The sequence below is a fragment of the Sciurus carolinensis genome, chromosome 2, assembly GCF_902686445.1.
Source record: "Sciurus carolinensis chromosome 2, mSciCar1.2, whole genome shotgun sequence".
In the NCBI taxonomy this organism is placed as follows: domain Eukaryota; kingdom Metazoa; phylum Chordata; class Mammalia; order Rodentia; family Sciuridae; genus Sciurus; species Sciurus carolinensis.
The window spans coordinates 22,207,747-22,224,652 of record NC_062214.1 but is presented as its reverse complement, the minus strand read 5'-3'; the positions used below and the strand labels follow the sequence as shown (position 1 = coordinate 22,224,652).

Sequence of the window (16,906 nt, the reverse complement as noted above, 5' to 3'; positions counted from 1 at the left end):
TCTGTAGCCTATGCTCTACATGGTAAACAGATATTCTTTTAAAATTTAGATTGCATCCTGTCACGCCTTTGCTCAGAACCTTCTGATGGCTTCTCATTTAATTCAGGATAAAATGACCAACTGGTCGGGTGTGGGGGTGCATGCCTATAACCCCAGTGACTCAGGAGGCTGAGGCAGGAGGCTCACAAGTTGGAGACCAGCCTCAGCAATTTAGTGAGACCCTGTATCAAAATTTTAAAAAATAAAAAGGAGTGGGGATACAGATTAGTGGTAGAATGTCCCTAGGTTCAATCCCCAGCCCTGCAATCAATCAATATAAAATAACCAATAAGACCTAACATGATCTGTCCCTTCTGTCCACCACTGCTGCACTTCCTCTGAAATCTTAACTCCTCAAACCATCTGTTCTCCACTCATTCCGCAGCCATGATGGCCTCCTCGTTGTTCCTCATACAGCAGTCAGGGCCCACCTTTGCCCGGGCTGTTCTCTGCCTGGAATGCTCTCCCCCAAGGATCTACCAGATAACTCCCCACCTCCCTCTATCACAGATAGTCACCAACTAAGGTGGTTTGACTTAACAATTTTTCAACTTTATAAAGTATAAGAGTCATACGCATTTGGTAGAAACTATACTTTGAATTCTGCATTTTGATTTTGCTCTGTGCCTGTGATATTTGGTGAGAAACTCTTGTGAAGCTGGGCAGCAGGAGTGAGCTTGAGCTCCTAGTGAGCTGAGGGATCTGGTTCGCTGAAGTGTCTTGTGTTGCTCGGCTGTGGGGTTCGGCAGCCTAGGTACAGTAAATGTGTTTTCAATTTATGATATTTTCAAATTAAGATGAGTTTATCAGGATATAACCCCCATTGTAAGTCCAGGAGCACCTTCATCTGAGAAGAATCACTTCGCCCTGGTTCCAGCTGCCCTGATCCCTTGTTTTCTACTACTTTTTCACTCGCCTTCTTTAGGAACTAGTCTCTTTAGTTCCTAGTTGATCTTTCCTGTACTTCTGTTGCACACTATATTTTCCTCTTCTTTCTTACATGGAAAGTAGCATCCTATATGCACTCTTTTGTACTTTGCTATTATCACCTTACAGAATATTCTGGAAATCACCCCACATCAGTACATAGAGATCTTTCGCATTATTTTTTACAGCTGCATAGTACTTCATGGTGTTGACAGGTCACAGTTTATTCATACACTCTTCTATGCATGGGTATTAATAAGTTTTCATTTTTAATGGTCTTTCATTTTTAGAAATGTTATTTGGTTATTCCCACAAACTGCTCAACACTTTTGATGGCCTCTTATTCTCTGCTTGTGAAATACTTTAAACAGGAGTTTTACATTCTAATATTGGAAAATTTCTAAGGTCCAAAGTTTTTTTTTTTGTTTTTTTTGTTTTTTTTGCGGTGCTGGGGATCGAACCCAGGGCTTCGAGCACTGTACCAACTGAGCTATCTCCCCAGCCCCTCCAAAGTTTTTGAATGTTTAATTTTCCTTTGTGTTGTTTCTTCTTTTTTTCTTGATATATTATTTTGTTATATATTTTATAATTTTTGAATTGTGAACCCACATTTGGTCATTTAAATCTGTAGAAACTATGAGGCTGGATTTGGGATCATTTTGTGACAGTCTCTCAGTTTTGAGTTTTCTGGACTAAACAGATAAATTAAATTCAAGTCTTAACAATGTGAGGACAAAACTGTAATAATAAATTCTCAAAGAAGACATTCTTTTTCTATTTCCCCACCTGGAGCAGAGGCTGCGGTGGCTTGTTTATTTTATAGACTCCTTTCCCAGTGGGCAGGCTTCCTCTTGCCCACCTTCTACTGAGATCCTGCTTCATGCCAGGGTGTTGGTTCCTGACCCCCACATTGCACAGGCTGTAAGAACCCAAGGCCCAGGGTCCAGGTTGGATAAACCCTCTCAAGACGATCTGAGCTCCATGAACTTGTCTTCCATTTAGGATTTCCACTGCTTCTTCATCGTCCTTTCTTAGGAACTTAGCATTCATATAGGCTTTTAAAATTTAAATTTAAAATCTTTTTGCCATGCTGGGGATGGAACCTAGAATCTCAGCATGCCAGGTGAAGACTACCACAGGCCACACCCCAACCCGCCATCTTAGCATCCACTTAAAAGACTATGCATCTAGCGTTTGTAGAAGTACCATTAAAAGAATTATCTCAGACCATCTAATCTGCCAATTGCTCGAAGCAGAAAGTCAAGATGACTTCCGTGACCCAGTCAAAGCCCTAGGAGTCTTAAATGATGGTAGAATATTTCTTCAAATGCTGTCTTAGTCAGAATCCCTATATTTAAAAAAACAGATAAAACTTCTCTGCTGCATCTGCTCTGGTGACAGGGAGTAGGATGACAGAGCAACCCACTCATTCCTTGTTACTCCCTCAGAATACCTTTCAGAAAAATTTAGGGCCCTGCATAAAAACCACAGCAAGAGAAGTAGCTACAAAGGTATCTGATAATAAGCCATTCTGAAGCTTGAGATTCAGAACTACACTCCCCATTCCATTGGACCAGAACTGTGCACAGGAGTCAGGAGTGCTAGACTCTAAATTCTAGCTCTACTATAAACAAATTTTGTAGCCCTGGGGAGTATCCTAACTTTGTGTCTAAGATTTTCCCATCTGAAAAATAAAGATGATGCCAAATAAGTTTTCTTCCAAAGCTTTCATTCTGCAGGCTTCTCATTCTTTGCTGGTGTGGGAGGCCTGCGGGAGCTGGGGACACTCACCTTTACAACATACACTCTGACCAGGAGCTTGATGGGCCGGTTCTGTGGGAGGCCCCGGGAGATCTGGGGCTCAGAAAAGGATGCGGCCTCTGCCTCAGGATAAATGAGAAAGGAGCCCTGGGGTGGGGAGAGGGAGAAAAGGCCCTGGTAAGAAAGTTTTCTTCCTGAATCCCTGCCTGTGCTCCCGGGCCCCCTTTCCTTCTCCAAACATACCTTGAACTTGCCCACAAGGTGTCCAGACCCCTCTTCCCCTCCATCTCCATCCTGGCCCCCTTGCCCTCGGTATAGGGGAAACACATGCAGCCAGTCTTCAAAGTGGTGAAACTCTTCCTCCAGGGAGCTGTTGTAGATCTGACAGGTGAAGGGGTCAGTGAGAGCCCGGCATCTAGAACCCACAGGACTCCCCTCTTCCCAACACCCAGTTACCTTCAGGGTGGCAATTGCTTTTTTCTGAGATACAAAGCCTCTGACATCAGCCTCACCCTGGTCCTTGACCTCCCCATCCATAGAAATGAAGTTGACCCCATCTGGGAACAGCAGAAATGTCCCATGACAGAAATATCCGGTGGGCGGGGGCGGGGGACAGATGGAGCAAGAACAAATGCCGGAATCTCTTACCAGATTCCCCAGGCTCATCCATTTCATCCTCATCAAGACTGGGCTGAAATCAAAGGGCAGTTCAGAGAGCCTTCCCTATGCTCCTCACCTCCTTAGTCTGTCCCTTTTCTAGGATGGTAAGTGGGGAAAGCTTAGTCCAAGTTCTAGCAGTGTCAAGGCACTTCCTTTTCAAAGCTTATGTTTAGCATCGACTCCTGCACTGAAATGTGGCTAGTCGAAGCTGAGACGTGCTGTAAGTGTAAAACACACCGCAGGTTTTAAAGACTTACGATAACATGAGAATGTAAAATAGCTCATTTAATTTTTATAATGATTACTTGATATTTGGCATATATTATGGTTTTAAATTTTTTTTTAGTTGTTGATGGACCTTTATTTTATTCATTTATTTAATATGCAGTGCTGAGGATCGAACCCAGTGCCTCACACATGCTAGGCAAAGGCTCTACCACTGAAACACAACCTCAGCCCATATATTATGTTAAATTAAGCATATTATTAAAATTAATTTCACCTACTTCCTCTTCCTTTCTTTTTTCTTTTCTTTTCTCTTTTTTTTTTTTTTTTTTTTTTGGTACCAGGGGGCTGCTTAACCACTGAGCCACATCCGCAGTCCTTTTTATTTTTCATTTAGAGACAGGGTCTCACTGAATTGCTTAGGGCCTCCCTAAGTTGCTGAGGCTGGCTTTGAACTTGCCATCCTCCTGCCTCAGCCTCCAGAGCCACTAGTATTACAGGTATGTGCCTGGCTTCACATGTCTCCTTTTACAGGTAAACACCTGTCTCCTTTATTTTACTGTGATAACTAGAAAAGTTAAGATTACAGAAATGTCAAGCGCTGGGGATGTAGTTTAGTGGTAGAGTGCTCGCCTGGCATGTAGAAGGCTCTGGGTTCAATCCTCAGTACTGCAATAAATAAATAACAAATAAACTGGACTGGGGATGTAGTTCAGTGGTAGAGGCCCCTGGGTTCTATCCCCAGTATGTAAGGGAAAAAAATTACATATCTGTCTTGCACTGTATTTCTATTGGACAACAGAGCTCTAGATAATGGAGCTAATAACCCCATCTTCTAAGACTGTGGTAAAGAGGACTGTAAAAGGAGCTCTGAAAGGCTGTAGAACCCCATGTTTGCTGACATCATTCCCCACCCCCGATTTCTTTTTTTCCTTCTGTGCTGGAGGTTGAAGCTAGGGACTCACATGCGCTAGGCAAGTGTACTCCATTGCCCAGGCTGGCTGTGAACCTACAGTCCTCCTGCCTTGGCCTCCCAAGTAGCTGCAATGACAGGTGGGTGCCACCTCCGCAGCCAGATCATTCTTGCCATTTACCTTCCAGCTCCCATCTCGGGACCCTCCCGGCCCACCTGACCCTGGAGCTCCTGCAGTGAGGCGTAGTACTTGGACCACCAGTCGAGCTCTTCAGGGTCCGGGATGTCCTCCTCCAGTTCAGGGCCTTGACTCAGGAGGCCTCCTAGGGTAAACTTCTTCAGGGGAGCCTGAGGAGGAGAGGCCCCCGTTGCTCTAACCCAGCACCACCCAAGCCCCGCCAGCCCCTTCTCCACCCTTCTCACAACCCCCATCACCTTCAGGAGCCGTCTGGATCTCCCAGAGTCAGCCAAAAGGGAATCCAGGGCCAACTGTCCTGGAAGTCAAGAAATGGCACCACAGAAGGTTAGACAAGTGGAAGTCAGACTCAGTGTTCCATTGGAGGTCCCCGGAGCCATCTCTACCAGGAGCCAGGGGGGCTCTGTCACACAGTCCTAGCAAAGGGCCCCTCACCTAGAGGTTCCTGGGGTACCAGGCCCACCGTCTCCTCCTCTGCTCCTTCCTCCGCAGGGGGATCCTCGTGACCCTGAAGTATGAATCGCAGCATGTGGGGAACAATGTGGGAACCCACGAGGACAGTGCGGCCAAAGGCCCGGCGCTCGATCACCAGGATGCTCAGTGGGGGCTGCAGGTAAGGCTGCTCTGGCAAGTCCTGGGGACAGGGAAAGAGGAACTGTATCTCCAGAGAAGCTGGGGAAATAGAAAAGCAGCCACGAGGCCCACGGGAATAATGTCTGCACCTGCCTTCTAGGCCCAGCTCTACCACACAGCCCACTCTCGTCTCTATAGTGACATCGCTTCCTGAACCTGTGTCCCAGGTGAGACAGCAACACGATCCTGACCCAAAAGACTATTGTAAACTGGGAGTCGTGATGCACTTCTGTAATCTCAGCCACTTGGGAGGCTGAGGCAAGAGGATCCCAAGTTCAAGGCGAGACTGGGCAACTTGAGGCCATGGCCTCACACATGCTAGGCAAGTGTACTCCATTGCCCAGGCTGGCCGAGAATCTACAATCCTCCTGCCTTAGCCTCCCTGGGCAACTTAATGAGTCCTATCTCCAAATATAATAAAACCAGGAGTGGTGGCACTCAGTTGTAATCCCAGTGGCTCAGGAGACTGAAGCAGGAGGATTGTGAGTTCGAAGCCAGCTTTAGCCCTAAGCAACTCAGTAAGGCCTGATCTCTAAATAAAATATAAAAAAGGACTGGGGATGTGGCTCGGTGGTCAAGTGCCCCTGGGTTCAATCTGTGGTACCAAAAAAATTAAAAAAAAAAAAAAAAAAAAGAGACAGGAAAGAAAAAAAAAATATATATATATATATATAAATATACACACATATATGTATAATAAAAAGGGCTGGGAGGACTGGGGTTGTGGCTCAGTGGTAGAGCACTTGACTAGCATGTGTGAGGCACTGGGCTCAATTCTCAGCACCAATTAAAAATAAATAAATAAAATAAAGGTATTATGTCCATCTACAACTAAAAAAAATTTTTTTAAATAAAAGACTGGGAAATAGAATGATTGCCTAGCATGTACAAAGTCTTAAATTCAACCTCAGTATCACGAAAAAAAAAAGTATCACATGACATAATAGATACAAAAGTACTTTCTGATAACACTACAAAGTGCTATGGGAAATACAGGATTCTTTTTTTTATTTTTATGTGAAGTACCAGTGCTTAATTTGCTAACATAGATTTAGATTCATTAAATTAAATATGTCCTTTAACCCAATAATTCCTTATCTATCAATAGATTCCAAGGGATAAAAAACCAATAACTACTGTACTGTATGACTGACTTTATTTTTTATATATGTGACAATTACAGCACAAAGAAGAGAGGAAAGAATACAGTTACACTGGAGAAAATTTCTAGATTTTACTGGAATTAAATTATTACTCTGAAATAGATTGTGAAAAATTAGTATGTATATTATAACCTCTAGAACAACTACTAAGTAAAAATCAACAAAGCAATTAAAGCAGTATACATATGAATATCTACTTAACACAAGAGAAGGCAGTAAAGGAGTCACAAAAATACACAAAACAGAAAACATAGCAAAATGGCAGATGTAAATCTTGCCAATAATAATAATGGTGTTGGGGTGGGGTTGTGGCTCAGTGGTAGAGCGCTTGCCTGGTATGTGTGAGGCACTGGGTTCAATCCTCAGCACCACATATAAATAAATGAATAAAATAAAGGTCTATCAACATCTAAAAAATATTTTAAAAATAATAATAATGGTGTCATTACATTAAACATGCCAATCAAAATATAGAGCTTGACAACTGAATGGGGAAAAAAAGATGCAACTCCTTGTTAAGAGATACTCTTTAGATTCGGACACATAGGTTGAAAGTAAAAGAATGGGTAAAGATATATCATGCAAACAGCAACCGTAGACAGCTAGAGTTGCTATCTTATCAGACAACATACACCTTCAGACAAAATTTTTTACTAAAGACAAAGAGGCTTGTTTTACAATGGTAAATGGGTCAATTAGTCAGGAAGACATAACAATTATAAACACATATGCACCTAACAACAGAACTTCAAAATACAATAAGCAAAAAGTGATGGATGGAGTCAGGGGTATAGTGCACTCATCCAGCATATATAGTGCTCTAGGTTTGATCCTCAACACCAAATTAAAAAAAAAAAAAAAAGTAGAGTTGAAGGGAGAAACAGATAATCCAACAATCCAAAAATAATAGTTGGAGACTTCAATACCCTATTCTCAATAATGGATATAACAACTAGACAGAAAACTATCAAGGAGGCCTATTCAAGAGGTTCTAATGATGTTATCAAGTAAAACTCAACACAACTGATATCTACAGAATACCAGACAAAAACAGAAGAACACACATCTTTTCAAGTGCATAGTGGAAAGAGGAACGTGTGTTTCCCAGTTTGTGCCATGAAGTATGAAATGAGAGGGTCTGCGGTCTGAATGTATGTGTGTCCCCAAAATTCATACATTGAATCCTAGCCAAAGTGATGGTATTAAGATAGGGCCTTGGGAGATGATTAGGTCATGAGGGTAGAGTCTTCCTGAACTGTATTAGGACACTTGTAAAAAGTACCAAAGGATTCTGTTAGCCTAGTTTTGCCATTCCACCTTGACAGTACACATGGAAGATGTGATTTATGAAGAGCAGACCCTCTATAGACACCAAACCTGCTGGTGCCTTGACCTTGGATTTTTCAGCCTCCAGAACTGTTTTGTTTTTGATACTGAGGACTAAACCCAGGAGTGCTGAACCAACAACTTAGCCACATCCCCAGCCCTTTCTATTTTTTATTTTCAGAAAAGCTCTCACTAAGTTGCTTAGGGCCTTACTAAATTGCCGAGGCTAGCCTCTAACTTGTGATCCTCCTGCCTCAGTTTCCCCAAGTCACTGGGATTACAGGTGTGTGCCATCATGCCTTACCAACCTCTAGAACTATGACAAACTTTTCTTATTAATTAATTATTTAGTTGAAAGTATTTGGTATAGCAGCCAAAATGAACTAAGACATACCCTCAGAAGTTCAATGAGCAACCTGATTTCCATTTTATCACCTTAAAACACAGTCATGAAATAGCTTTCTGTTCAATTTCTGTCCCCTTACGATCTGCAACCACTGTGCTTTGTCCCAGTCACACTCTTGCACGGTCACAGCATATTTCAGTTTACAAAGTCCTTTAACCCAAATCCTTTCTGTCACCACTTCCTCACACACTCCTTCTTCCAACCCTTTTGCTTTTGTACCCATTTTACAGGTAGAAAAACTGAAGCTTAAGTAAAACAAGTGATTTGGTGAGCTCCTAAGTGACAATGTCAGAATTTGACTCCAAAACCCACACGAGAGTAATTACATATTATACAATGTGTTTTTCTTCTCAGCCCTATTTGTCCACGAGAGCCAAGAGAGCAGCACCACTCCACAGATTAATCTAGACATCAGCAAACCATAGACCAAGTCTGGCCTATTGCCAGTTTTTATAAAGTTCTCTGAGAATGCAAACTCATTCATCTGCATGTTATCTATGGTTGTTTCATGCAACAGTGGCAGAGCTGAATAGTGGCAACTGAGACTGATGGCCCATAAAGGCTAAAATATTTACTACCTGACCCTTTATAGAGAACTTGCTGAGCCAGGTGTCACGGCACATGCCTGTAATCCTAGAGACTCGGGAGGCTAAGGCAGGAGGATTATAAATTTGAGGTCAGCCGGGGTGATTTGGGGAGACCCAATCTCAAAATAAAAAATAAGGGCTGGGGTATAGCTCAGCTGGTAGAGTGCTTGCCTTGCAAGCCCAAGGCCCTGGGTTCAATCCCCAGCACCGCAAAAAAAAAAAAAAAAAAAAAAAATTAAAATATAAAAGGGGGCTGGGAATGTAGCTCAGCAGTTGAGTGCCCTGAGGTTCAATTCAATCCTCAAGAATGCGCACACACACACACACACACACACACACACACGCACACTCACACGTGCACACGCACACATACACACAAAGAGAGCTCGCTGAACCTTGGATCTGAGATAAGCAGGTAGAAATTCAACACCCACTGCCCTCTTTCACTTCTCTGCCCCAAATTCCTTACCGCCAGCCCACGCTTACCACTGTCAGATGTGTGACGAGCTGAGTGAAATTGGGGCTCTCGCGGTAGCTGGCCAGGACCTCAGACTCCACACGTCGCCCAGCCACTTCCAGCACCACCTGGGGCTGCTCTACCTCAAACAGGTGCACACGCCCGAGGCCCCTGAGACCCCAGAACAGCACCTAGGGTCAGGAAGTGGGAGAGTCAGGGCCCGCACCTGACAAGAGAGTCACCCTGCGTGAGGGGAGCAGGAAGACTTGGACCGCCTGGTGCTACCTCAACACGGAACTCCCTGAGCACGGGGCGCACACTGGGTGGCAGGGACAGGCGTCCCGAGAGGGGCTCGACCAGGGGTGTCAGATCCTGGGGCTCCACGTCACTAGGCACTGAGGGCTGCAGGGGGAAAGAAGTAGAGGTCAAAGAGGGATCAGGCCACAGGAGGGAAAGCCTGAGCTTGGGCAAGGATATGGAGGGCTTCGGGTACGGTGTAGAGCAGAGGAGCCAGGCAAGGCTGGGTTGATGGGAAGGACTCTTGAAAAGCAGCACATGCAGGAAGGGAGGCAGGCAGGACCATCGGCTCCAGAAGGACCACAGCCAGTGAACCTACAGTATGACCACTCCTGATGTTCCCAATATGGTGATTCCAGGACAGACCTTCAGTCTGTATTCTCTGGAGGGTATTCTCAGGGGTACTGAACCATTGAGCCACGTCCCCAGTTCTTTTTATATTTTATTTAGAGACAGCATCTCACTGAGTTGCTTAGGGCCTTGCTAAGTTGCTGAGGCTGGCTTGAAACTTGTGATCCTCCTGCCTCAGCCTCCCGAGCCACTGGGATTACAAGCATGTTTTATACTCCCTGGGACTAGATGAATAATAAGATGGGCCCACAGCCTATGCCAGGTGGGCCTAGGTACTCTGACCTCAAGTCGGCCACTATAGTCCAGTTCAATGAGTTCAAAGGTGGCAATGAGCTCTCCGGCTGCCCAGGGTCCCTTCCTCAGGGGAAAGAACTGCAGCTCAGGGCGTTGGTATGGCTCCTCCACCAGCTTTACTCTCGGGGCAGCCAGTGCCCTGCCCAGGAACACTGGGGGACCCTGTGGGGACAGGACGATGAAAAAAAAGAGATGCTCAGAGGAGGGGCATCAAGACAGGCACAGGGTAGCCCAGGAACCCAGGTGGGGCCACACTCACAAGCTTATTGTGATCAAAGACATTGATGACCACTAATGGAGGTTCCTCCTGCAAGTGCTCCCGCCTCCCGTCCACGATCAGCTGGTCAAATACCAAGAGTTCATCCCACATGGGGCTCAGTGTCTGCTCCAGAACCTTGGGGCCATGGAGAGAAGGGGCAGTGGCAGGTGTCAGCAGGCAGCTCCCTGCGTGTGCGCCAGGTGAGCATTCCTGCCCTAAAATGTTTTCCGTGTTTGTGCTTGTCATGAAAGGATTGGGAACAGATGAAGACCAACATCCTTCACTGGCGTCAGGCTGCCCCTCCCAGCCCTGGCCTCTCCTTATTGTAATCTGCCACCTTCAGAGCCTGCCCTAAAGTTAACCCCAGGAAATGACCTTTCTCTTGAGGCCTTGGGTTCTACACCACCCCCTAAGATAGGGGAGTCTATCCACTGTCCTGTCCTGAAAACCCAGGGTGGGCAGGGAGATTGAGGGCCATGGAAAAGCACAGTCCCACTCCACCTGGTGCCCCAGGATCCTCCACCCACACCCCAGCCTGGTCCATACCCGTGTGGTCTGGCACTGGGTAGAGATGAGGACTCTAGCAAAGGGGTCAGAGAGGCCGCTGTCATCTGCTGCCAACACGCCTCGGGCCTGGTATAGGTGAGCGCGGAGCTGGAAGTAGCTAAAGTCTGGGGTGTGGGGAAGGAAGGTGCCATGCCCATTCAGGGGACCCCTCCCATGACTCATGAGCCCCCACCTTGGGCAAATAGTGAGGCAAGCCCTGTGCCCGCCCAGCCCAGCCCAGCGCTCACCATCCCGGTACAGGCTACGGGGCAGCCCCACCGAGGGCTCCGGCAGCAGGTCCCGGGGCAGCTCGGAGGTGCAGGCCTTGGCTTGCTTGCCCAGCCCCAGCCACAGGAAGAGCTCCAGCTTGGCACAGACCTCCCCAGGGGCTGCCCCTGGTGCCTATGTGGGAAGGAGGCGTGTTGGGGCCTCAGATGCCTCCTCTTCTCACCCCACCTAGGCCCAAGCATCCTGCTGCCCAAGGCACACCTGACTCTTATCGTCAAACTGTGCCCAAGTTCTATACTGGCTTCTCCCCATTCTCTGGGTTTTAGTTTCAAGGTTGTTTCTGCAGTGAAGTCCTGCCTGGCATCTCATCTAAGCAGATTCTCCCCACCCCCTTAGGCTCTGTAACATCTTTCTCGGCAATTCCTATAGGTTGTGACCATTTTCCTTAGTCATTTACAGATGTACAGTCTCCTTTACTAAACCCCACTCCCCAAAAAGATGAGGAACATGGCAAGGGCTGGATCCCCAGGGCCTAAAACAGAGTCTGGAACAGAGTAGAACTCAAAAGGCAGTTCCTCTTGCCTCCACTTTTGCACCCCACTTCACGCCCTCCACCCTGTACCCTGTTCCCTACACCTCCTGACTAATGCTATCAATTCCTATACCCGGAATCCCAGACCCAAAACTACACCCTGCCCTTTGCCCTCCCCCCTCAATATATTCCCTGTCCTCTAATAGTCACAACCATTTACCCCTAGAGACCCCTTTTGATATCTTGTCTAGGGATGCCTCATTTAGAAATATTTTGACTGAAAACCAGCTACACTTAGAAGAAACCAACTAATCACTCTTTCATCACTCTGCCATGTATCAGAGCCTGGTCAGCCAAAGAACCAGTGCAGGTCAAGGGCTAACAACCTGGTTGTTTATCTCATTTCCAAGCTGACCTTGGCAAAGCTACCATCTCCTTTTGGCTTTTTTGGACAACTGAATAGAGCTCACAGACCCCTAGCTAGGAACCGCAGGCCTCCACCCTTAATACCCCACCTTCCCTGAGCCACACCCCATGCTCCCCAGCACCCTCACCCCAGGGCCCCCCTCACTGTGAGCAGCAGACTCTGGATCTTCCCACAGTCCCGGCCCCGCTCCTCCTCCACCACAGAGAACAGCACATCCTGGGCAGGGATCCGGGCACAGGCTACACGGCGGCGCCCGCTGAGCATCCAGACCAGCACATCGGGAAGGGGTGGTTGGGGCTGCAGGTAGAGAACAGGGTCATCCAGCTTGGGCTAGACAGATGAACTAATATCCATCCGAGCCCTGACCTCCCCTAAACCCCAGATCCATGTGGCCATGTGCCCCTGACAGCTCTTCTTAGATGCCTCATTGACCACCTGAAACTCAAAGTTCAACTTCAATTCTTCTTTTTAAGTTGAGGTAAAGTGACACGTAACCATTTTAAGTGTGCAGGTCAGTGGTGTTAAGTGCATTCACACTGCTGTGCGGACACCCCCCGCCACCCATCACCAGAACTCTTCATCTTGCCAAACAGAAACTCTGTCCCCACTAACCACTAACTCCCCCTTCCCCCACCCCATCCAGGCCCTGGCTACCACCCTTCTACGTCCTGTGTCTGTGAACTGGACTACTCGGTATGCGCCGCATGAGTGAACTGATCAGCATTCGGTCCTTTTGTGCCTGGCTTATCTCACGTAGGACAATGTCCTCAAGGTTCAACCATGTTGGAGCATGTGTCAGTCGGATGTCTTTACCTTTCCCTCCTCCTGAGTTTGATCGTTATCCAGTTTCCCCACCAGATGTCCATTGGCATCAGTTAAATACTGGTGTGGGCATCAGGTTTCCCTACCATCCAATCACCAAGTCCTGCCATTGTCCCCCATCTCTCCTGCCCTCACCGTCCTACTTGAAGACCATCCACTCCGATCCAGACAATGATGACAGCTCCTACTAAGTTTTCCTGCTTTCAGTCTTTCCTCCTCACCCATTTGCTACCATGAAAGTGCATTTTCCCCATCCTCTGGGTTTCAGGTTCCAAGTTATTTCTGCAGAGAACTTCCTCCCGCCTGGCCGCCTTGGCCAAGCAGTTTCCCCGCTGCCCCCTCAGCCTCGGAATATCTTTCATGGCAGTTCCTACAGGTCACAACCACTTTTCTTATTCACTTACTGATGTATAATTCCTCTCTTACTAAACCTTGAGCCCCCAAAAAGTGAAGAACATGAGAAGGACTGCAACCCCGTGGCCCAATACAGAGCATGGGACATAGTAGGACTTCAAATATCACAGACTTCAAAAAACTGTTAGAACTTCTAGATCAGAAGACCAGACCTGACCCTCTCCTTCCCCTATTCAAAGCCATCATCCCACAATGCCATTTTCAGAAATATCACAAGCTAGGAATTAATACCTTCTCACTAAAAACAGTATAAGTGGCTGGATAAAATATTTACGAATATTTTATTAAAGGCAGTGGTGAGATCATAAAAGTCCCAAATGATTGAACCAAACTCTACATGAAAATGAGAAGCCAAGGAGGTCAGCAGAGAATTTAAGCCATTTTTGCTATAAGGGTATTGGCCAAACCTGGAAAACCTGAGCTAGTCATGACCTGACAATGAGTCAAAATAAAATAACACAAAGTGCTTAGATCTCATTCAAGACAGGAGTCTAACAGGAGATCTCTCCCCTCTCTGGAAGCCAGGATCCCCCATCACCAAAAAACAAAAACAAACAAACAATCAAACACAACTTGTGCCTTTGGGAAAAAAGTAATCCATAAATAAACCTGCCCACCCTTCACCACCCAGGGTCTACAGGAAAGTTGCCTGGCTGAGAGAAGTGGTGAGTGTTGGAAATTGTTCCTAAAAAAAAAAACAAAAACACAAGCTGACTTTTCACTGTGCCTAGGTGTTGCTGGATATCAAACTTTAGTTTAAAATTATCTAATGCAGAAGCAAAATCAAATCCTTTCCAGAAAAATGTACCTTTATTCTAAGACTCAAAGAATTCCTACAAATAATTTTTTAAAGAAATTTTAATCAGCAGATCACAGTCAAAAGCCAGTAAGCATAGAAGGAAACAGAAACAGACAGCAATACCAGACCCACCATCTGCACAACAACAACAAAACAACAAAAAACTATTATTGGAAGCATCTGACATTATAAAAACAAGTCTGCTTAATTTACTAAATAAAACAAAAGACAAACTTTACTGGGAATAAGAATATAGAAGATGTGAAAAAATAGGATTTACATAAATAAAAATATAATGATTGAAATAAAAAATTCAATAGGCTGGGGTTGTGGCTCGGTGGTAGAGCCCTTGCCTAGCACGTGTGAGGCACTGGGTTCGATTCTCAGCACCACATAAAAATAAATGAATAAAATAAAGGTCTATCAACATTTACATTTAAAAAAAATTCAATAGAGGTACTTACAAAGTCTTCTAATTTTCAATTAAGAAACCAAACAACCCAATGGGAAGAAGAAATCTTTTCAACAAATGACTCTGGAGAATCTAAATAAAATTTTGACCTTTATCTTACTCGAACACAAAAAATAGTTTGAGAACTAAGTTAAACATACAATCTAAACCATAACCTTTTAGAGAAAAGCAGAGGAGGACATCGTTGTGGATTGGAAGTAGACAAAGGTTCCTTACACATGCATTAGGAGGATGACAAAAAGAAAAATTAGATAAATCATGCTTCAACAAAACTTTAAAATTTGGTCACCAAAAAGTACCATTAAGAAAATGAATCAGCAAGTCACAAATTACTCATATCCAAGATATTTTGTTTTGTTTTGTTTTGCTTTGTTTTTGTGTGTGTGTCGGGGATTGAATCTAGGGATGCTCAACCACTGAATCACATCCCAGCCCATTTTTAAATTTTTTTATTTTGAGACCAGGTCTTGCTAAGTTGCTTAGGGCCTTGTTAAGTTGCGTAGTCTGACTTTGAACTTGCAGCCTCCTGAGCTGCTCAGAATACAGGTATGCACCATCATGCCCAGTTCCAGGATATGTTTTTAAGCTATACAATTCAATTATTTAAAACCAAACAGTTCAATTTTGAAGATTGAAAAACTATGAAAACCCCTTCCCAAAAATATATGAATGGCAAATGGGCACCTGAAGAAGTTCAACATCACTGACTGCTGGGAAAGTACGAATTAAAACTACCAGTTACTGTTAAACATCCATCTAAATATCAAAATTTTTAAAAATCAGGCACTGGTTTTTATTCTATTTATCTATTTCTGTGGTGCTGTGATTGAACCCAGGGCCTTGCACATGCTAGGCAAGTGCTCTACCACTGAGCAACATTGCAGCCCCAAAATACCTGAAATTTAAAAAACTAATAGGGCTGGGGATATAGCTCAGTTGGTAGAGTGCTTGCCTTGCAAGCACAAGGCCCTGGGTTCAGTCCCCAGCACTGGAAAAAAAAAATTAAATTAAACATGTAGACACCCTATGACTGAGCAATTCTAAATTCTACTTCTTGGTATTTACCCAAGAGAAATCAAAGTCTGTCTTCTCAAAAAGATTTATGCAAGAATGTTCATGGAAGCTTTCTTCATAATAGTCTAAAACATGAAACAACCCAGGTGTCCATCAACATGAGGATGAATAAACAAACTAACATATACTCACACAATGGAAAATTACTCAACAATAAAAAGAAATAAAATTGACATCTGCCACATGGATGAATCACACACACACACACACACAAAACATTATTCTGAATTTTTAAAAAAAAGTCCTTCACAAAGAATATAGTCCATCCTCATTATTCACAGATTCTGTATTTGCAAATTCACTAGCTGGCTAATATTTATAAACCCCAAACCTATAGTCCTGGCATTTTTGTAGGCGCATATGTATATTTTGGCAGAGTCAAAAAAACGTGAGCCACCCTGAGGTAGAACAAGGTCATACTCTATCTTCATAGCTGTACCACTGCAAATAAGTATCTTTCTTCTAGTCTACTAAGTGCTATGATTTTTACATTTTTGTGCTTTTTGACAAGGCTTTTGCTATTTAAAATGATCTCCAAATGTAGTGCTGAAGTGCTGGCTAGTCCTGCTAAGTGCAAGAAGTACAGAGAACAGAACTGTATTAGAAAACCTGCATTCAGGCCTGAGTTATAGTGCTGTCAGCCTGAGTTCAAGGTTAACAAAATCAACAATACTTATTAAATAAGATTTCTTTAAACAGACATAAGACAAGGTTATGTGTTGGTCGGAAGATAAAGTCTTGAGCAGAGGTTTGTAGAAATGTAACATCTATCCCCTAGGCATGATTCAGCCATCACTAGTTCAATGTTTGCTAATTCAGTGTTTCCGGCATCTTTACAGAACATGACTACCACTAACAAGAAGAGCCATCCTGTACATATTGCACGACACCATTAAGTGAAATCCTAGAATAGACAAAACCGTAATGAAAAATAAAAATAGTGATTATCTCTGGCAGTGGGGAGTGAAGACTGGGAAGAAAGGAACATTCTAGGATGATAGTAATATTCTATACCTTGATTCTTGGTAGGCATTTGTTTCACAGAGTTCTATATATTCACCAAAATTCAGCAAATATTTAGGTAAGATTTGTGCATTT

At 44.5% G+C, this 16,906-nt stretch overlaps 1 protein-coding gene across 1 annotated transcript in view; it reads right to left on the bottom strand.

The window, feature by feature from the left end:
• The window catches only part of LOC124977270 (fer-1-like protein 4), a 42,459-nt gene that overhangs the window by 12,084 nt on the left and 13,469 nt on the right, over positions 1–16,906 (bottom strand). The window contains 14 exon segments of the mRNA XM_047540712.1: positions 2,758–2,874; positions 2,971–3,108; positions 3,184–3,284; positions 3,376–3,418; positions 4,742–4,873; positions 4,961–5,019; positions 5,157–5,355; positions 9,323–9,484; positions 9,579–9,695; positions 10,224–10,397; positions 10,495–10,629; positions 11,041–11,165; positions 11,289–11,442; positions 12,372–12,524. Of these exon segments, the coding sequence (XP_047396668.1) occupies positions 2,758–2,874; positions 2,971–3,108; positions 3,184–3,284; positions 3,376–3,418; positions 4,742–4,873; positions 4,961–5,019; positions 5,157–5,355; positions 9,323–9,484; positions 9,579–9,695; positions 10,224–10,397; positions 10,495–10,629; positions 11,041–11,165; positions 11,289–11,442; positions 12,372–12,524 (1,809 nt within the window).